This window comes from Triturus cristatus, chromosome 2_1 (assembly GCF_964204655.1).
Source record: "Triturus cristatus chromosome 2_1, aTriCri1.1, whole genome shotgun sequence".
Lineage (NCBI taxonomy): Eukaryota > Metazoa > Chordata > Amphibia > Caudata > Salamandridae > Triturus > Triturus cristatus.
Genome location: NC_140581.1, coordinates 181,855,526 through 181,877,777, shown reverse-complemented (window position 1 = coordinate 181,877,777; position 22,252 = coordinate 181,855,526). Strand labels below are relative to the sequence as shown.

Genomic DNA, 22,252 nt, shown 5'->3' with positions numbered 1-22,252 from the left:
GCAATGCAGTTGACTGGGATCTTGCTGTGACTACTTCTCAGTCCAAAAAGGGGTGAGGTGGTCCGGGTCACAGGGCCAATGTCCTTCAAAGTCCTCTCGGTGCTGGCAGAAGTCCAGTCACCACTAGACTGCTGTTAGTCTAGTGTCACAGGCCAGTCTTTCCTGGGTCGATAACTTGTCCTCTGAGTGTCCCAGTTGCACTCCAACAATACTCATGGGTTCTGCAAATTCAGGTGCTTTGTTGTGCTTTGGGTCCTGCTCCCTGGTGCTGCATGGAGGCAGTTGTCAACAGGTTAAAGACATTGGGCTGCCAACTTACCCCAGCAGGCTTTTCAGCAGTGTATCCTTGTGCTGTGAATAGGAGGCCAGCTCACTACCCCTTGTAGTCTCTTGGTTTTGGCTGGGTACTGGAGATGACTTCTGCCCGAGCAGGACACTGCAGGCACAGTCCCTCTCCTTTGCTAGCCACCAGGTTCAGCAGGTGCAGCCCTCGCTGGTGCATCCTCTTTGCTGGTTCCACGGTGCAGCTGGTGAGTTCTCCCTCGGTCGTCCTTCCAGTCCAGTCGATATATGAATTCTGTCTGTCAATGGTGCTCTATTTATGTTCAGAAAATAAATGCCCTCTTTGTAGGATGCTGTTGGTAGCCAATGGCCACCAGCTCCCCTCCCTCCTGATTACCAATGCCTGTGGGGTGTGACATCTGACTATCCCAAGATGCACCCTTCTCTTCCAGGGGATACTCCTCAATAGTCATAAGCACTGAATGATCCCCGCCCATGTGCGGGATCCCGGAGCATATAGAAATATATATATATATATATATATATTCACTGAAAAAACCATAGGTTTCACACATGTTATAGTTAGCTGGACATTTTACTGATAAAAAACCAATGAAATTCCCCCGTTATAGTTACTGTAGGCAACTATAACTCACGCGACCGTAATCCTCTGCTGATGCTAATACTGTATTTAGACACTTATTTGCCAATGTCTTCTTCCATTAAATTTTAGCTATACATATATTACAAATATTTTTTTTTCATAAAGACACATATGTCATCAGCAGAGGATTACGGTCACGTGATTTATAGTTGCCTACAGTAACTATAACGGGGGAATTTCATTGGTTTTTTATCAGTAAAATGTCCAGCTAACTATAAAATGTGTGAAACCTATGGTTTTTTCAGTGAATTTGCAAGGTTTTTTAAATGCTAATTCCTAACTATAACCTGTGTGAAACCTATGGTTTTTTCAGTGAATTTGTACGTTTTTTTAAATGCTAAGTTACTTTACGCCATTTGTGGCGTGCGCGCCCACTTAACGCAGTTCGTTCCGTGCGCGAACGGTGCGCTTCGCGCACCGTGCGCGCACAGTGAGCACGCGGTGCGCTTCGCGCACCGCGTGCCCACGTTACGCTAGATGGGCCATGAACGCACGATGCGCTTCGCGCACCGTGCGCACATGGAGGACATATGATGAGCATCGTTGTGACAGGTAAAATATATGTTTTGTTTAGCTCTCATAAGCCATGCGAAAAAGGTGCCCTTCGGGCACCTTTTGCTCACGGGGTGGGGAGAATGTGGATATTTTTTTTCTTTTTTTATTATTTCTTACCGTACGCGTACGGTAAGCGTAATCGGCGAAATTTTCGAAAAAATTAAAATTGCCTTTTTTCACTTGGGGGATCGTTGGGGACTCCCTCGACATGGCTAGGTGCTTGGGAGCTGTGTAAACAGCCCCTTTACATGTTTTTGCACTTGGTTTTTCAACCCCCTGTCAGAGTGCGAGAGAGAAAATGGCCGCCGCCGCTTCCTGGTTTCGACCGATTCGAATGTTTACTAAGATCTAAGGGCCAATCAGAATCGTGCTCGCGCGCGCCACCGTACGCGTACGGTAAGCGCACCGTAAGCGCACCGTAAGCTGGCTCAGATATATATATTGATTTAAAGGCTATTTTCTCAGAATCTACTGAACAGATTTACACCAAACCTACAAAAGGCACTTCCTTGACCTGAGGACTACCTCTCTGCCAAATTTCAAGTAATTCTGTTCAGCCGTTCGGGCTGTAGCGGTGTCTAAAGGTCCTATGGAAAAATGCATGGGAAAAACGCGTTTTGGGACCCCCCTTTTATCTCAGCCCCCGCTTGACGAATCCCCCCGAGACTTTCAGGGTAGGAGCGGAGCGCCCCACCTATTTTGAAGAATTCGCGAGGATTCGTCAACCGGGGCTAAAGTTATTCAAAATAGAATGTTGCGGATTTCCTATGGAAACGTGGTCCTAACTATAACTACCTACTGGCGACCGCCAGTAGGTAATAAATATATATATATATATATATTGACCAAAAAGTGCACAGCACTACCACGACATACATATATACATGTATATAGCTATAAATATGCAGCCTAACATATATCCAATAGGACAACATGCCAAAATTATACAGGTTTTTCTTGCATAAAAAGCAGTATTGCATATAAATACTGAAATAGTGTCATACAAGAAAACCTTTATTTTGATAAAGAAAAGCAGGTAATAGAAGGCATTTGGCCTAAAGGCTGCATAGGTGAATTAAAATCACAGTACAGTAAAAAACTGGCACCTCGCCTTTAAGGCTTCAAGAACCTGGACACCGTGTCTTTAAGACCTCCAGGAGCCCCTCTGCTCCCATCATGCACCACAGGTGACAGTTAGGTCAGTTGTTTTTTCCGGCTCCTTCTGTGAGGATCCTGGAGCTTGAGCTCTACAGTTTTTGATTATTTCTATAAATCTGATCCACACTCTGTGTGCATAGTTTGTCTACCTTCCTCTCATAAACCTGACACTTGTAATTATTGTCAGCAGTTTTCTAAATGGACTCTTAAAGACAGAGAAAGGATTAGACTTCATGCCATGCTGGAGAGAAGTAAAAGTCATCATAAGAGTGGTCCTGATAGTCATCAAGGCCCTTCTTCTCTTCAGGAACATCGAAAACGGCGAAGATCTACCTCTCTAGAGTCCAGAAAGAGACCGATTCCTGATTGCTCACCGTTGAGATCGCCGTCTAAGAAGCATCCAAGATACTCTTCAGCGCCGAGGGACAGATCGACGTTGAGACGACGTCATTCTCCGTCGCACAAAAGTAAGTCGATGTCGAGACATACTTCAGACTCGAAGTATACTGGTCCCGAGAGACCGGTTAAAAACCCATCGACGTCGAAACATCCGTCGATGGCGAGGAGCACTCCGCCACCTTCGAGGAGGTCAGCGTCGTAGCTCGCCGGCGAAGACCCTGCCGCGAGCATACCGGCTGTCGACGTAGAGATCTCCGTTGCAGTCGAGGCGCTCGCCGTTGAGGAAATCGACGCCGAAGAAGCACCCAAGACGTCGAGGGCTACATCGAGATCGGTGAGACGAGAATCATCCAGCATCTCGCCGCCAAGGAAGTCTATGTCGATGGTGTCGTCCAGACATCGGTCGAGGGACAAAGATCCTGTGGCCGTTTCTGAGGAGGTTGTAGAGGAGGAGAGGTCGAGGTCATGACGGTCGGCGTCGAAGAGAGCTTCATCATCCCCTGGCCTTCACATCGTTCAAATTTCACCAGAGGGCTCTCCGGTGCCACCAAAGAAATCGCATCCTTTTAACCTTTCACCCAGATGGTTAGAAGGGACTGGACATTTGGTGAAAGGGGGTGCGGATCATGGAAGTCCGGGTTCGGATTATTCTCGAACCTACTCACCATCAAGACATACCAGAAGTCCTCGTCCAACTACTTCATCGAGGGTTTCTCCACAACTAACTCCGAGAAGATCAAGATCTCCTGTCTCCCACCAAACAACATCTCGGGAGCGATCTCGTTCACGTCACACTTCCTCTCCCAGGAGGAGGAGACTAAGATCTCCAACATGGTCGTCATCCACCAGATCGTCTATCAGAAATTACTCTCCAACGTTGTCGACAACTCCACCTTCCAGGGGTTCCCCTATTGATGACATAGGGACTTTCAATGATGTTCTCTGCAGGGGGGCCAAGGATTTCAGCATTACCATGTCAACTCCTACGGTTTCCACATCTGTTATTTTTGAGACTCTACATCATCGATCATCTTCCAGACTTTTACTGTCACTGGTCCCGGGCCTCATAGAGCCTGCCATGCAGACTTTCCTAACTCCAGCCACAGTAGGTTCTGTGCCATCTCGTATTGCCAAAAAATACAAGGCTCCGGCTCAAGACCCTCTTTTTCTGCGCTCAGACCCCCCCCCACCAGACAACGTTATTGTGGTGGCGGCCAGAAAAGCAAACGAGGCTGCATCTTCTTCTTCATGTCCTCCGGAGAAAGACAGCAAGAATATGGACTCTCTGGGGAAGAGGATGTGTAATACGTCAGCCTCGGTTATGAAAGTAGCCAGCGCCTCAGCTCTGTTAGGGAGGTATGATAGATCTCTCTGGGACTCCCTTACCAGGTACACAGAAAAACTCCAAAAAGAAGATCTGCAGGACTTTCAGGAGATACTGCATGAAGGTTGCTTGGTAGCTAACCAGGAGATTAGCGCGGCTGCAGATGCATCTGATCTGGCTGCCCACGGTTATTCCCACGGTATCTGTTCCAGGCGTTCGGCTTGGCTACGCCTCACAGGCCTGAAGCCGGATGCTCAACGGAGGATTGTCAATCTTCCGTTTAATGTCTCCTCATTATTCGGCGCTCATGCGGATGATGAGATGGCCAAGATGAAGACTGAGTTGGATACTGTGAAGGCGGTTGGTCTCGAAACGGAAGGAATTCAGAAAACGCTTCCGCCCCTATGACCAGCGCTCCTCCCAACAGTGGGTTCAAACCCCTCCGTGGTCATCTCAAAATCAGCAACCGCAGAGGTCTCAATTCCAGCAGCGAAGACCTGGCAGGGGAAACAATAGGCAACAGTCCTCTGCGGCCAAACAGCCAGCCAAGCAAAGAGCAGAAGCTTCCTCCGGGTCCGTTACCCGCTCCGGTAGGAGGAAGTATCACCTTTTATCTGGAAGAGTGGAAATCCATAGCAAACGACAAATGGGTGCTGAGTATTGTTCAAAATGGATACTTGCTGAGGTTCAAGGCCCCACCTCCATCAATTCCTCCTCAAAGCAAATCCAAATCATCACCTCCTACTGTTGCAGCAAGAGGTGAACAGTCTACTACAAAAAAAACGCCATAGAGAAGGTTCCGAAACACCAGCAATGTCAAGGAATTTATTCCCGTTACTTCCTGGTTGAAAAAAGAGGCCCGGCCAGAGAATGCAGACCGATTCTCGACCTACAGCTCTTGAACAGGTTCATCCGCAAGGAAAGATTTCGAATGCTGGCCCTACAGCAGATCTTTCCACTTCTACATCAGGGAGACTGGATGTGTGCTATAGACTTGCAAGACGCCTACTTCCATATTCCGGTGTCCAGGAGGCATCGCAAATTTGTCCGTTTCCAAGTAGGCCGTCAACACTTTCAGTTTTGAGTTCTTCCCTTCGGGCTCAAGTCAGGTCCCCGAACCTTCTCCAAGTGTATGGCGGTAGTGGCAGCTTTTTTACGAAAGCGTAAAATCTTAATTTACCCCTATCTGGACGATTTGCTTCTGAAGAGCGCCACCCCATCACTGCTTCAGAACCATCTCAGCTACTGTCTTCAGCTGCTGCACATGTTGGGGCTTCAGGTCAACTTCAAAAAGTCGATTCTCAACCCGACCCAGAGAATCCATTACCTGGGCGCCTCTCTGGATATCGTGAAGGCAAGCTTGTGTCCTTCGGTGGAGAGATTGTCATCGATCAAGACCAAATGGCGCGATCTCCTCAGTGCAGTTCATCCCACAGTCAGACAAATCTCGTCACTGTTGGGCTCCATGGCCTCTTGCGTGTTCATCGTTCCCAATGCGAGATTGAACATGCGTCCTCTGCAGCAGTCCCTGGAAGACCAGTGGTTGCAAGTTTTAGGGCGCTGGAAGGACCGTGTGACTGTCTCAATCTGCCAAGGTCTCCATCAGATGGTGGATGAAAAGGTCACATCTGCTGAAAGGAGTTCCATTTCATCAGGACATCCCCACTCAGACTATAATAGTCACAGATGCCTCCCTACAAGGTTGGGGAGCACACATGGGGTCTCTTCAAGTGCAAGGTCTCTGGTCGGAGACGGAACGGGGAGATCACATCAACTTCCTCGAGTTACGAGCCGTTCACCTGGCTCTCAAGTCTCTGTAGCCTTCTCTCCAGTCCAACTCTCTCTTAGTTCAGACGGACAACACCACGACGATGTATTATCTGAACAAGGAGGGGGGCACCAGGTTGAGAACTCTCTCTGGAGGCACAGTCCATTTGGAAATGACTTCTCGCAAGAGGTCTCAACAACGTGGCCATTCCTCCTCCGGGTTCCATGAACACCCAAGCCGATTCACTCAGCAGAGACTTCGTAGAAGCGCACAACTGGGTGCTAAACGCCGAAGTCACTCAAGACATCTTTCGACAATGGGGAGCGCCAGACCTCTTTGCAGACGCGGCCAACACCAAATGCCCCGTCTTCGTGTCCAGTTTTCCTCAACCAGGGTCACGAGGGAATGCCCTTTTGATAAACTGATCTCAGACATTACTGTACGCCTTTCCACCGCTACCTCTGATCCCTGCAGTAATCAATTTTACAGGTCCAACACCAGAATGATCCTGATAGCTCCGGAGTGTCTGCGTCAGTGGTGGTACCTTCTGCAGTTGTCCGAGGTGCCACACCGCAGGTTGCCTTGCTGCCTGGATCTGTTGTCCAAGAACGAGGGGAGAGTGTTTCATCCCAATCTCTCCTCCAGATTGACAGCATGGCTCCTGAGGTCATTCAGTATGGACACCTAGACTTACCAGCAGATTGTATGTCAATCCTGAAAGAAGCCAAGAGACCCTCCACTATAAAATCCTATGCTTGCAAGTGGAAGCGGTTTTACCTGTGGCGCAGGGACAATGCTCATGATCTGGTCAAGGGTCAGGAGCTGGTGCTGTTGCCATATTTACTACATTCAGCCAAGTCTGGTTTGCAGTTCTCTTCGATTAAGGTGCACCTAGCTGCTATCACTTGTATTGCCTTGCCCACTTGCGTAATCTAAACTTACGCACACCACTTACTTACACAGAAACTCCGACACTCCTCTGGAGGTAAAATGAGCTTTATTAGTATCGTAGACAAAGGCAATAAGTCACTGAAGCTAGTAAGTTCTTAGGCACCAAGTGAAATAATGAATACACCACACCATATATATACACAAATATGAGATCTGGAGTATAGATATATAAACAGTTAATGTACAAAACACCTCACCAGATGCGTCTGCACCGGAGTCTTCAACATCCCTGGCCAAGCACCGAAAACACCAAGTCGGGAACCCTGTAGAGACTGGGGCACAGGAAGTAATCTCTTCGGGCACCAAAGTCGTCTCGCGAGTGCGTCCACTCCAAGACTGAGTTCCTAAGCTCCACCTCACGGACACCGCTTTTTATAGTTAAATCAACACGTTCGAGAACCCTCTAGCAGGCGTTCTCGCCCATCTATCCAGCATAGGTGCTGGCCGCATCTCTGCGTCTGACCCACCCATACAGACCTGGCCAGATTCTGCTTGAGTGCGCCGAGGCAAAAGACATTCCTTTCCCTATCTCCGGCCTTGGAGCCTTGCACAGCGCATCCTCCCTATGTCCTAGAGATAAGCATAGAATGCACAAAAACAAGCTCAAGGCACAAAATAACCTCACGAGGTATGTCTTGCACCAGCTCGTACTGGTTTACGTGAAAAACATGTTTGTTACTGCTGAAGTGTAACTACAGGTCAAAGCAGCACAAAATGGAAATGCAATACAACAAAATGGAAGACCAGAGCATCACATGGAATCGAGGTCAATATGCAGTTTAGCACGTGTAACGTGTAAAATGGCAATTGCAATACATCACTGTATACAGGAAATCTGCATCTCAATCCTCTTTTTTCAAAATCCCAGTGGTGTAAGATTTCCTTGAGGGTCTTAAAAAGGTTTACCCCCCAGTGAGATCCCCATCTCCTCCTTGGGTGGGAGCTCAACGTAGTTCTTACAAAACGAATGGGTGCTCCTTTTGAACCTATTCACAAGGCCTCTCTGCAGCATTTCTGATGGAAACCGGCCTTTTTGGTCACCATCACTTCTGCCCGTATTGTAGAGAGCCATATACGGTCTTCCACGCTAACAGGGCGGTGTTAAGAATACATCCAAATTTTCTTCCAAAGGTGGTCTCAGATTTCCACATCAGTCAGGCGATCACTCTCCCTACTTGTTTTCCCAATCACTCTACTCCACCAGAGGTCTCTCCATTCTTTAGACCTCAAGAGGGTTTTGAAATTCTATCTTGAGAAAACGAAGTCATTGAGACACACGGACCAGTTGTTTGTCAACTATGGTGTCATAAATACCGGTTCAGCAGCCTCTAAGAGGTCCATCTCTAGATAGATTGTTTCGTGCATATCCTTGGCTTATCAACTAGCTAATAAGATTCTTCAGGGCAGACCCAAAGCACATTCCACCGGGGGGAAGGCTTCTACCACGGCCCTTCTAAGAAATGTGCCTATGTCAGAAATTTGTAAAGCAGCTACTTGGCGCTCAGTTCATATTTTCACCCGCCATTACTGCTTGGACTCTGATTCTCAGGCGGATGCCCAAGTTGGGCAAGCCTCTCTTAGGAATTTGTTTGCTTAATGTCATGTTAAGATGCTTGGTCATGTATTTCTCAATGCTATTTGCTCGTCCGCGAGGTAGTGGGTATGGGCTTGCTACTCTATTCAGTGCTTATGACTATTGATGAGTATCCCCTGGAAGAGAAGGATTAGTTGCATACCTGTAATCCTAGTTCTCTTCCAGGGGTATACTCATCAAAGTCATAAGCACCCGCCCTCCTCCCCGGACGGGCATTTTTAGTATATTTAGTAGTGATTGCATCTGTTAATCAGGTTGTTACAAGTTAGTACACCGTAAAAAAAGAACTGACCCAACTGTCACCTGTGGTGCATGATGGGAGCAGAGGGGCTCCTGGAGGTCTTAAAGGCACGGTATCCAGGTTCTTGGAAGCCTTAACGGCGAGGTGCCAGTTTTTTACTGTACAGTGATTTGTATTCACCTATGCAGCCTTTAGGCCAAATGCCTTCTATTACCTGATTTTCTTTATGAAAATAAAGGTTTTCTTGTATGACACTATTTCGGTGTATGTTTTCTATTACAGTATTTATATGTAATGCTGCTTTTTATGCAAGAAAAACCTGTATAATTTTGGCATGTTGTCCTATTGGATATATGTTAGGCTGCATATTTATGGTTATTATATACATGTATATATGTCGTGGTAGTGCTGTGCAGTTTTTGATCACACATAACATATATATGTGATCCCGCACATGGGCGGGGATTATTCAGTGCTTACGACTTTGAGTATACCCCTGGAAGAGAACTAGGATTACAGTTAAGTAATTAATCCTTCTGCCCACTCACAAGAAGGCAGACCCCACTCTTGGCATCCAGTGCTGCCTAGCTCAATCCAGAGGCGTGGCTGCCAAGGGGGCTACACACTCATGGAAAACCGGTTTGAAAACTGGCTTCCCCTTCCCTGTAACTAGAGCCAACCTGTCTACCTAAACAATAGAGCAGTCCCTCTCCCAACTGTTCCCCATTTGCCCTTTCAAGGCGTCTTCACCTTTGAAGCTTACCTTTTGAGCTAACACCCATGTCGCTTCCTGCCCAGGAGAGCTAACACCTTCTCCAGTGACAGGCCTCTATTGTTACCTTTCCTGTGAGTCATTCGTGTCTCTTCCCAGTATGGCAGAAAGCTGACCGCTGGACAGACCCAGAGTACAACAGTAAACCGGCATTGAAAACTGTGGGCAATTAAAATGGCAACTTCTAAAGTTGCCCTTTGTCCACCAGTGACATTAAATTTGATTTAACCATTAAATCTGATTGAATGCACAGATTCTTTTGATGCTTCACAGTACCAACTTTAGTAGTCCCACTCAAATGTTAGCAGGGCTGAGGTGTCTGCTTGCAAATATGTACTTTCAAGTAGGGCTAGTTGCTCTTCCACAGTAAAAATTTCAATTTGTTTTTTACTGCTGGGACATGTAAAAGTACATATTCCCCTTTTTAACATACAGTACCCTGCCTTACATCTTGTTTGGCCGACCGTAGGGGTGACGTACATATATTAAAAAGGGAGGTTTGGGGTTTGCTATGACGTCAAATAGCAAATTACAGTTAGCAATTTAAAGCTGCCCTTCCAGTCTACGTTGGCATCCTGGGAGCTGAGCCAAATTTTACCTTGTCACTCTCAGGGTGGCACAACCAGTGCAGCAGTCTATGGGGACACTAACTTGCATGCCCTGGGTACCTCCGGTACCATGTACTAGGGACTTAGAAGTAATTTAGCCTATGCCAATTGGGGACTAGCCAATCAAGCGTGCACCATTTAGTAGTGAAAATGGAGGCAAAAGTAGGGTGGGGGTAAACCTGCAAAAAGCCTGTTTATTTTTAATCCCTGTTCTCACAAAAGAATGTAAAAAATTTATGAAATGGCTGTTTAGACCTTCTGCCCTGTATGGTGCTTTCCAGTGCCTTGGGAACTGATCTCCGTAATAAGCCAACTCAGTCTACCGCCCAATGAATCAATCCACAAAACTAATTTAAAGTTCCATTTACGTTCCTTTCCTGGAAGACAACACATTTGCTTGCCCTCGCATCAGTGAGGAGAGTTGGAGTTTCAGGCTTTTACAGTACGAAAACCCTTTCTCAGATTTGGTAAGATCAAGGTCACCCTTTGAACTAACTCTGAGGTCATGTCAGAAGTGCCTGCAACCTTCACCTGAGTGAGCCTGTTATTCTGCTCTTTTTTTCTTAATCCTGCAACATCAACAGATACATTCTGCACTCACTGGATATACACAGGTGCATTTGAATTTACATGGATAAAACAAGTCATTTGCACATCTAGCTGGCTATTTCTGTCCTTCGGCCATGCAGGAAGAGAGGTCAGCCCATGTAAAAGCAGGGGAATAGCATGTTGACTGCCTGCCTACATCAATTCCTGCCTTAACGAGGCGTAGTGTCTACTTCCAGCCAGAGTTAGTGTGCGTCCCACCAGAAGCCTAGCGACGACCGATGTGCTCTACACCTGAGTGCCTTTGCAGGACTCCTGCGGTCCAGCTACGTGGAAGAGCGTACCCACATTCACAAAGCACTACTGTCTGGATGTGAAAGCAGTGGTAGACTCACCTGTGAGAAGGGCCCTTCCCCCCGACCTCTTCCAGAGAACCTACTTGATTATGAGCTTATTTACAGATTGCTAGTCTACCTAAAAAAATATGAATGTATGAAAGATTCCATGCTGGAGAGGGAATTATTTGCTTTCCTGTAACTCAAGTTCTCTGGCATTGGTATCTTTCAAGCAGCCCGACAACTATCCTTCCTGCCAGTCAGACACATTTTCTGTTCTATACTATTGTTGTGCTTGGGCATAGATATCGGAACTATGATGGCCTCTAGGAAGAATAGGAGAGCTCCGCTCCTCCACCTCGTTCGCTGAGGTTTGGGTTCTTTCAAATCAGGTGTATATACTACTAAACAGATTCTTTTGTGCCGTGGGTGCATTTTAACACTAATATTTAAGTTACCTTAAGTTTACCGTTGATTCCCAGCATGACTACTGGAAGTGATTGATGCATGTGATTATATGAAAAATACCAATCTCAAAGAACTGGACTTACAGGTAAGTAACTAATTTCATGTGGAATCAAATTTGTTACATAGATGTGACTTTTTCAAAATTGCCCACCTTGTCTTATGTTTTCTGATGAACATGTGATATAAATGATATATTTCATCTTAAATTCTTTATTTAGCTGCAACGGTTTCAATCTACGATGTTTTTCAAACACTCTGAAATGCGTTCCTGTTTTATTATGTAATTTTGATGGTCAGGGAAACATATAATAACCGTATTTTGGTTTTTATCTGTCATTTTGATTTTAAAGATGCTCATGTAGTTCTTACTCAATATTGAGTCCAAAATCCAGAATGTATTTTGACTGTTCCAAAAAACGTAAGTTGTGCCACATTTCTGAATTGATATTTTCAGAAATGTCTTGCCATCTGATAGGTGTTGTTGGAAATACAGTTGATCCTTTAATGTTCTGTCACTCTTTTCTTTAGCGGAACTTAGTTGCTTGCCTACGTAATACTTTTGTCACGGGCGTTCCACTACATAGACAGCAAGTCAGAATTACAGTTAATCATGGTTCTGATTTTCTTCTCATCACTTTTGTGTAGGGCAGTGTATTTTTATTTTATTATTGTTGCTATGTTGACTCCCTTCATTTCTGGAGCATTTACAGAAACCTCTGTTTTTGTTGAACCAAGATTCTCCTTATCCTGCATCCAAATGGCTAGGAAATGGCAAAGAGGGTGACCTATAAGTGAAATGTAGATTTGTATCTAACAAATTCCCTATTGCTGGTTCAGGTTCTAATATTTTCAAATGTTTGTATATTTTGTAATTTAATGAACATACTTACTTTATTAAGTAATTAAGATAACTGAGAGATGATATAATTTTTCATGTTATTTTCTTACTCTTTCGTAATAAGTAGTTCGTTTTTTGACTTTGGTTGTTTTGTTTCAATGGCATCTCATAGGACCTTTTCTGGTTCTGTCTAGCACATGCACTTCCATTTCAACACTTTTCTTTAGTACTGCAATTCCACTGCCCCCAATAGCTCTCCATTTAGAATATGGCTTTTATTGTCAAATAAATGATAACTTCTCACATGACGATACTGTTTCCTGCAGTTGTCTCTGTAGACAGGTTTGTATCTCCCTTTAGCTAATTTTAATCCTGAGGTCTGGGAAAAAAAATCTGTTGTATTTGCACAAGTCAGTCCTGTCAATTGAAGATTTAAATTATTCACATTTATGGTTCCCAAATGTGTACGCCTGAACTTTTGATCCTTTTTATGAATAAATCATCAATCGGACAAAGGCACAGTATTTTGTCTTTCATACTTCGCGTTAGATTCAGCAGATCACGTTTGGTGAGTCTGTTTACAAATTAGATACTCATTCAGAAATTTTATATTTGCAGCAGTGTGTCTCTCCTTTGGAGAATTCACATATTTTTAATCTTGTATAGTTTTAAAAAAGTAATTACCCATCATAACCTGTGCAAACGTTACCGAGACCAAGTTCAATATTCAGAAAAATGTCTACATAAAAAGGAAAATATTGTTTTGCAAGTAGCACTCTGATTTTGGTAATCTGTTCAGTATTTTCTTCAAGCGCAGTGATCTTGATTTGAAGCATTATGATTCATGCATAAAATGATATTTTGCCGAAACCAATTAACAAATTGTCATTCCTCCAGTGTAGATCATAGATGTTTGTTACAGAATGTCATGACTCTAATATAAGATGCTAGCCCCAATAAAAATCAGAAAACAAAATGTTCAGTATATATGTGTTGTCCAGAATGCTCCCAATGAAGGATACAGCAGGGCTCGTTGCTAATATTTGGCATTTATAGAAAGAAGGGGTTTGGGGTAACATAGTTACTCAAAAACTGAGATTCATCCTCACTCAAAACACGCTGTTTTCCAATTTATTAGTTTGAATTTATAGTCTCCTAATTGAATGTTTCTTTTTCGATTATTTCCTCATAATCTTTATTCAAATAATTGCCTGCTAACTCCCTTTATGTATAGCTCCCTCCTCACAGAACAGCATTTCCTTACCCTAATGGCTGTGAAAACTTTTTCAATTAGTTTATTTCTCCTTTTAAAAAGAAAAATGAAATGGTTCTCTGCAGCAATGCTGCTTTAGGTTTCATATCCATTTGTTATCCACCCTGTGATTTTTTTTAAATTAATGTGCATATGTTGTCTTTACATAGGCTTTGTGTTATTTGTAGGGTTTCTTTTCCTTTTGGTTTAGTAACTGTGTTTCAGGATCCCAAACGTGCACGATTAAGTGTGCGTGTATTACAGGCAGTTAGCTTTACTTTTCCTGCTCCTTAGTGGTAGCAACCACTAACCTCCAGCAATTCAGTACTATACCACAGAGGTATCATCTCTGCAAGAAAACACGATGATGCTTCCAAACTCGACACTGCCACATAAAGACCTGTAGGCTATTCAAATTCCGTTTACAAATGCTAATTGAATTTATCACGCTACTTTTGCCAAAAACCTTATTCTACAAAAAAATCACACATTCATCAAAATTTCAAAAACCTTTGAAGTGAATACCCAATAAACAACTCGTGAGAAAACAAGCGAGCGGCACCTTCAAACAAAAGTGGCAGCATTTTAAGCCTTTCTTGATCAGGCAATATCTTGCTTTACATTTGAGTCAGAAAACTATGCAGATGTTCTGGCACTACCTAAAATTCAGCTCTTTAACCAATGGGAAACAGGCGGAATCAATCCATCCTTAATCAGGCTGATGCCACTGATAACCATTTCACAATTGACCTCCCCATGGCATCCACTGTTAAGAAAAAATTTGTAGTTTTACAAAATCCTAGCCTACCTTCATGATCACATCCATATCAAATGTTTGCATCTTTTCTTTAGATCAGACTATTGCACGAATATGACACTAAAGGCAAGACTTGCAGCTGCTAAGCTGGTCTGAAACATTTTACCTTGATTGCACTATTAGTGTCTTGTCTGCACACACATTTTAAGGCACCCCTTCCTTCCTACACCACAGATGCATCCATTTAGAGGAACTTGGGCAACCTTTATTGTGAAGGCCCAAAAAGCATTAAAATTAATTACTCTTTTCTTAAGCTCACTGTTTTCATCTCACAAAAACCCCAATGGATAAGCCATAGAAGCTGCTGCTTGAAAGAAAGATTTTGCCATTGAGGGACACTTTCCATTAACTGTGCAAACTATTTGATCATATGCACCAAAGCAAACTACCTCTCTTTGACACAATATTTTAATCGTCTGTTCACTTTCTCCTAAATATTTCAAAGACCTGCACTAAGTGAATCCCATTTCTTTCACTTAAAGTAATGCTTCTTTTGTGCTAGAGTGAGAAAGTGCTGATTTTGACATGGCTAGCCCCCCACTTTTTGCCTATACAATAATGTGGTTTTGATTGTAAGTGCACAGGGTCCCTGCCAACCAGGTCTCATGTGCCAGTTCTCCTTCCCTTAAACTGTACCTCGATTGGTAACTTCAGCCCTCATGTGAGTCCCTAGTAAATGGTACCCTTGGTACCTAGTACATGGGGACTGAAGAGGGTCTCCTAAGGACCCCCTCACCAAGGCCATGCCTCTGCCACTACAGTTTGCATGCCTTGGTGCAATGACATTCGACAGTCAACATGGCACATGTGTGCCTTGTACAGCAGCTCTGCCTAAGGCATAGGTAAGTCACCCCTCCAGCAGCCCTTACAAGCCCTAACTCAGGGTGCACTGTATCTCGGGTGTGGGCATATCTCCATGATCAGATATGCCCCATACAGTATTTAACTCTATTCCTTAATATTGTGAGTGCCAGGGAAGCCATAGAGAGTACATGGGCTGGAAATTCAACAACTTTAGTTCCTCGGCTCCATGATAGCTTCACTGAACCCGGGAGTGATTGGTACCAAATGCCTCCTCTTAACAAACCCACGCTGATGCCAGTGTTGGATTTGTTAAAACATGTATTTGGAGGTCACCTCAGTGGTGCCCCCTGAAAAACTACCAATCCTGGTGTGGTCTCTGACTGGCTTTAGGCAGCCTGCCACCACCAGACATGTTTCCTCTGCTCTCTGAGGCCAGAAATAAAGCACATCCTGGGTGGGGGGTGTCACACCTTCTCCCCCTGGATGAGCACAGTACTCGATAGGGAAGCTTCAAAGGCCTGCCGACTTTGTAATGTGACACCAGCCTCTGCTGCTAGCATCAGATAGCAGCTCCCGGTTCAAGCCCCCAATTTTGGCGTGAGGACCAGTGGGGAAACTTGATAGGAATAGGAGGTGTGCCCCCCCCTTCGTCAACTCCACCCCATAGGTGCTGAAGGCAAAGTAAAACACATTTTTAGTGCCCACCAAGATAGTGGGTCTTATCCAGTCAGGGCTAGGGCTATGCCCCCCTCCCACAGGAGGATGACCTAATAGTGGTAAGGAACCCATTGGTCTCTACCTGTTACTCCCCTGTAATGCCCCTAATTCTAGTATTTAGGTGGCTCCCCCAAACCCTGAAATCAGATTCCTGACGACACAAATGGAGCCGGACAATACAGCGTCGCACCAGCAGAAACTACAGACACCAACTGACTTGGCCCCTGTCCTACCGGTCTGTCTACAGCCCGCGACGATCCTGCGCCAAATGACAACCCACCCTGCAGCCCAGCAACCTCCAAAGCCTTGGGAGGATTGCCTGCCTTCAACAAAGACTCAAAATCTCCCTTGGACAGCGACTTGTACAGTAGAAACCAACTTAAAAGAAAAGACTCTGCCTTGAGTAACCGCAAAACCTCCTCCGGACTCACCTCTGCACCCAACGGTGCGGCCTGAGTCCAAGCGGCGAAGGTTCACCAGCATTTCTGATCCAGAGTCCACCGTTGGCTGACCCCTGCCGGACCCCACCTCAATGCCTGCAGCCTTATCTCAAAGACTCCCACTGACAGCTTCCTGCCCGGTAAGCTGTATCCCGACGCCAAAGGACACCCCCGGCACCCAACTCACCTGTGCCACTGAGGGTCTACGTTTGATGCTGCCTTGTGGCCCCCGTACTTACCTTAACTCCTGGAGTTTGAAGCCCGACACTGCTTTTCTCACCTTTGAGTAGCATGACTTCGACTTCCCCTCTGTCTCTATTGGTTAACATTGGGTGCCTGACCCTGAATTTGGCCTCGGCACCCAGCCGCCTCTGTGCTGCTGGTGGTGCATTCTTGGTGCGGATTTGAACCTTGCCTGGTGTTGACACCACAGTCCGGAGACTGAATTTGTAAGTCCGAGTACTTACCTGCAAATCTGCATTCTTGTTTTCCTCCCATAGGTTAACATTGGAAAGCTTGAAAATTGCACTGTTTCCACTTTTTAAAGTGTAAAGTGTTTTTGTGAAAAACGTACTTACCTTTTTGCATATGTCTTGGATTTAAAACTTGAGAAGCTTATTTTTCCAAAATTGGTGTGGATCTCCTTTTTGAGTTGTGTCATTAATTAGTCAGTGTGTGTATAACAAATGTCTTACACTCCTCTGTGTTAGGCCTAAAGCTGCTCATCCACACTACCACAAATAGAGCACTTTGGGTTTACATTAAACCTTGAATACTTCTGGGGGAATTTCTGGACTCTTCGCACGATATAGCCACTTACTGGTATATTATATAAAAGAGCCAGCTTCTACAGCTGATCCGGATTCCTAAGTTTTGCAGCATCAACCTCTATGTACGCAGGTGTGTTTTCTTTTTTGTGTGGGTAAAAACGTGGCCGTAAACTGAATAGCTATTCAAACCCATTATCTGATACATGTTGTTTTGCGACTTTGAGCTGATTTCTAGCATTGTGATATTCAAGAGACATTGACTATCTGTAATCAGTAACTCAACACAAAAATCTTGAATTAATTTAAGTGAGACTTTTCTGTGCACAGCATCTTTCAATGTATGGTGCCTTTCTCCTAAGTATCAGTTATCTAAAAGTAGCCCAATGGTGAGCATGTCATCATTGAGAATCCTATCAGGATCTAGTAATGACTCTTCCCATGGGTCTACAAGAGCCGCAATCACCTGCCTTGAGCCCCATTTCTTTTCTCAACAGCTAACCCTGAACTGGAGTGTGGCAGATTGTATAGCAGTGGTGAACGTTTTGGCAAGAATGGAGTTCACGATAAATATATTGTTTTTTACTAACTTTCGTCTAAGGATTAATAGTATTAACGACCCAGTGTGTGAGTACATTTTTGGGACTGCTAAACTGAAGACGTACTATTACAGAGTAAGTAGATACTTTTTTACCCGTCCACCACAAGCCTGTGTACACAAACTATAGTTCTATTTAACATGAAGTGAATGAGTGTTCTAGCAACAACAATCCTATCAGACCGGACAATCCTATGTTGAGAAGTAAATAAGCACATTATTTATTTCATAGTCCTGCTCAAGCTACTTGATTGGAGAGCATTTGTAAGGACTAAATATTATTGTGTACCTCTTGTGTATCATAACAGCCTGCTAGGCCCAACTAGGTCTTCTTTCCGATGACAACTGTCATCGCCAAATGAGGTGCAGCTGTACAGCTTCTATATTTTCTTTGTGTTCATTTCTACCTTTTGTTCCCTTTTTTCTGTTTGACAGCTTCGCTACGTACTTTTCATGTTTTACCTTGTATTTGGAAATTCAAATGCAGGGTTTTTCCTTCTCTTTGTATCTGTAAATCATGCTCCCATAATTCTTCATGCTGTTGATCATTGTCATAACACATTGTCTGTTTATATTTGTAATTATATATGTTATCATTTCCACTGTTTATTTGTCAATAGCACATCATGGCCACTCTGGCACTTTTTAACTGGCACATTTCTTTCAGAATTTCCTTTCTTGGGTGCAGGCTCTCTTCCTTCGAGCTCCCATCGAGTAAATGTAAAAACTGTAGTAATATACAAAAATACTTTTTTGTACAATTTTCAAGAGGGCCTCTTTGTTAATCACTTTAAAGGGACGCTGTGAGCTTCTGCCTGTCTAGTGGTACTCCTGTTGCGCATGTTGAAACCAAGGTTATCTAATTCCGGTCACTGTTTATTGTTTGTGGACAAACGCTTTGTGTGAATTAGTGTCTGATGCTTATTGATAACCTTAAAAGTTGTTGTTGTAACCTGTTTAAAGATGGTTGCAACCAAGCTAATCTTTTCACTTTGCAGATCACAAGTGTTATGTTTTCTAAACATTATCACAGTTATTCTTGAGTCACGTGTTTCATTTTATTGGCATCCTTCACATAGAACATGTTCAATGTAATTTATTATCAAGCCATCTGCAGAAACGCTCTGTCTTCTATGTGAAGGAAGAATTCTGTACATTCCATGTTTTACATCATGGTATTTTGAACAACCATGCATTCATGTTCACATCAACTTTTTTGTTTTTCGATTTATGCACAGCACTTGCTCTGAAATTTGGGGACTGAGTACACCAAATACCATAGATCAGTGGGATACAACAGGCCTTTACAGCTTCTCTGAACAAACCAGGTGAATATTCTGCACTCTCACATCTTAGAGCTCTTCTGGGAGGATGGGTGGTTTAAGTTATTCAGTGGGATTGTTTCATTACTTAATGGTACAAATATTTTCGTGATAAAGCATATGGCACAGCATTTCTATTACATTGCTGGCCTGTTTTAGAATTGCCATTTATTTTTTGCCAGCTGATGTTTTGACCAATGAAATATATTTTAACACCGATCTTTTTGAGGTTGGGCATATCAGTGTTTCACACATGTACTGGTATTTAGCCAAGATAGCATATTCCGTTTATAATTCTCATCTGATAAATGTCTAAAAAATTTAATTGACTTTTTGTCTCTTGTTTTGAAGAGTTCGTGTCGAGGTTATGGATGTTGAGATCAGACTTGAGTATCTGAACTAACTAACCTCCAATTAAGTTATTGGTGTTTGTTTTTTGTTTCTTGGAAACTAATTGGCTTAGCTTCCGTTGCTTCTCTGACGAAGTTTCCTATCTCCCTGCCCATTAATCTGCATTTGTTTTTATACGCATGCAGTGTGTGGACAAAGGGTTCTCAGGTCCAGTTTAGCCAGACACAAAAAAATCAAGAAACAAATACTGCTAACCATTTTATAATTTTTTGTTTTGGGGGGGATTTTGAATGTTCCTTCATACACTTAACCATTTGGTTTCACCTTGTAAGATGAGTGCTGATTGGCTGGTTTGCCAGGGAATTTGACAGGCTGGGAGGGATGATAAACGTGGTATAACAGGAAGGTTTATTTTTGTTATTTTGTTTCTTACATGTGCTGTTTTTTTTTCTTTTTCTTTTCTTTTCATCCAGTGCTTGTGAATTGCATTTCAAACTTGTATCTTCATTCGCATCTATTGCATGATCTTTAGTACAGCATTCTTCAAGACTAGTTTTCGAAAAGCTCCAAATTACCAGACGCTTTGTTTTCTCTTTCTCCCACCCCAATATCCCATAAGCTTTTTTTGACCATTGGTTATTTTTGACTGCACTCCTAAGTCTTTCCCACTTTCCTGTATGGTGTTTTTTGTTGATGACAGTGGAATGCTTGTCTATGCGCAGGAAGACTGAGAAGACCAACCGTTTTTTGGTTTTGGGCAGTGTTTCACAATATGGATGACCGTTGCAGTATAACTCTTATACTTATTTGAGAAAAGTAAATCTTTTGTGCGTTCCCAGTTTGTGAGTGTTCTTCAAAGTTTTGTTTTTTTTTAACTCCGAAATAGGTCACTCGATGGGCGTCTTCAAGTATCTCATCGTAAAGGGCTGCCACATGTAATTTATTGTCGTCTTTGGCGCTGGCCTGATCTTCACAGTCATCATGAACTCAAAGCAATAGAAAACTGTGAATATGCCTTCAATCTTAAAAAAGATGAAGTGTGTGTGAACCCCTATCACTACCAGCGAGTGGAGACTCCAGGTATGAGGACAGATGAATCGTCTAGAAATTGTTAGGCACATATGTTAGATATAAAGGTCTTACTTACTTACTTTCTTAAACCATTTTTACTATACTAAATCAGTATTTACTGCCACTGGATACAAAGCAAATCACTGGCAGTCTCGATTGATGAGGTGAGATATTTGTCTTAATGATAAAATGAACAGGCAAAACATCCGTGAGCACAGAACTCTGGCCTTTTAATGTAAGCAATGAGCACCCTTACAACCCCAGTAGGGAATGTCCTGAAACGCCTGGACATGATCTAGGTATGATTGTGCCCAGCATCACACTGCTCATATGCCCTCTCCGTTCCAAGTATAGAAATCCATTGTTACGAGTTTGACCTTTCTATTGTAAACATTTCAATCTCAATTGACATTTTTTCTACCTTTTTATGTTGTTTAACAGTGCAGATATTATTACTTGCTTAGTAAGTCAGTCGTTCGAAATATTTTAAAATTGGCATATTCAAGTATCGGCAGAGCCTTTTTGGTTATATTGGGGCTATGTGGAGAAAAAGAAGCTAAGGACTTAAAATTAACATAATTTGTATATTCTCCATTATTGTACATACACTGTACAACATCTGTATGTTTATCGTTGGGAGGAATAAAACAGTAGATTATTTGAATAAATGTATGGAAGTTTACTTTATTTTTGTCTATTAAACGTTTAGTATTTTCTCTAAAGATATTTTATGTTTCTTCTTTAAAGTTTTGCCTCCAGTTTTGGTGCCTCGACATACAGAGATACTTACTGAACTACCACCCCTTGATGATTATACTCACTCCATTCCTGAAAATACTAACTTTCCAGCAGGAATCGAACCACAGAGCAATTATATACCAGGTATGTCATCCTAACAATTCTTCAGCTCAGGCGTTATATCAAAGTTTCCTGGATTTTATTAAAGCAGGTTTATCCTGTGGTTATTGCAGCTGTGCATGCTTCTTGTCATTGTATTAGTTCTCCCATGAAGATGTTGTTTTGATGGTTTGTTGGGATTCAGGGCTCTAATTAATGATCTGGCCAACACTCTGAAGCATGGTGTCTCACCCTGGTTTCTAAATGGAGCCCTTGTCTTTAAGCACAATCTTTTAGAAATGTGGTGAGTCCCTGTTTTTTCAAATACAAACATAATGCCCTTGTCAAACATGCATGCAATAGGTCTCGCATTTACGAGAGTTTGAGCTATTGGCAATGCAATAGCTTAAAGGCTCGCAAATGCGAGACCTATTGCATTGCAAATTTTTGATTATTTACTAGCGCCCATGCAGCGCTTTCACATTCATGGAGGCAGCGCCCCTTTCTTCAGACAAGACCTGTCTTAAGGAAGGGGCTTGGTCGACTTTAAAGTGAAAGCACGGCATGGTTTGCTTTGACAAAAAAAAGCATCTGTTTATCAAGTTGACAAACAGATTTTTTTTCTTGTGTGTAAAAGCACCCATGCCGCGCTTTCACTTTAATAGCGGCAGTGCACCTTTCTTTAGGCGCGGCCTCTATGAATGTGAAAGTGGTGCATGGGCGCTAGTAAACAAACCTCAAAAAATAAGTAAGCGAGCCACTATACTTAAAGC

General features: G+C 43.4%; 1 protein-coding gene across 3 annotated transcripts in view; it reads left to right on the top strand.

Moving 5' to 3' along the window:
* SMAD2 (SMAD family member 2) overlaps positions 1–22,252 on the top strand; it is a 291,794-nt gene that overhangs the window by 111,910 nt on the left and 157,632 nt on the right. For 2 of the 3 annotated variants that reach the window (XM_085629495.1, XM_085629504.1), the window contains exons 5-6: positions 20,458–20,651; positions 21,390–21,524. In XM_085629495.1, coding sequence (XP_085485621.1) covers positions 20,458–20,651; positions 21,390–21,524 — 329 coding nt within the window. Of the gene's footprint in view, positions 1–19,136; positions 19,227–20,457; positions 20,652–21,389; positions 21,525–22,252 lie in introns of all 3 variants that reach the window. The other variant, XM_085629486.1, reaches the window with a different exon arrangement.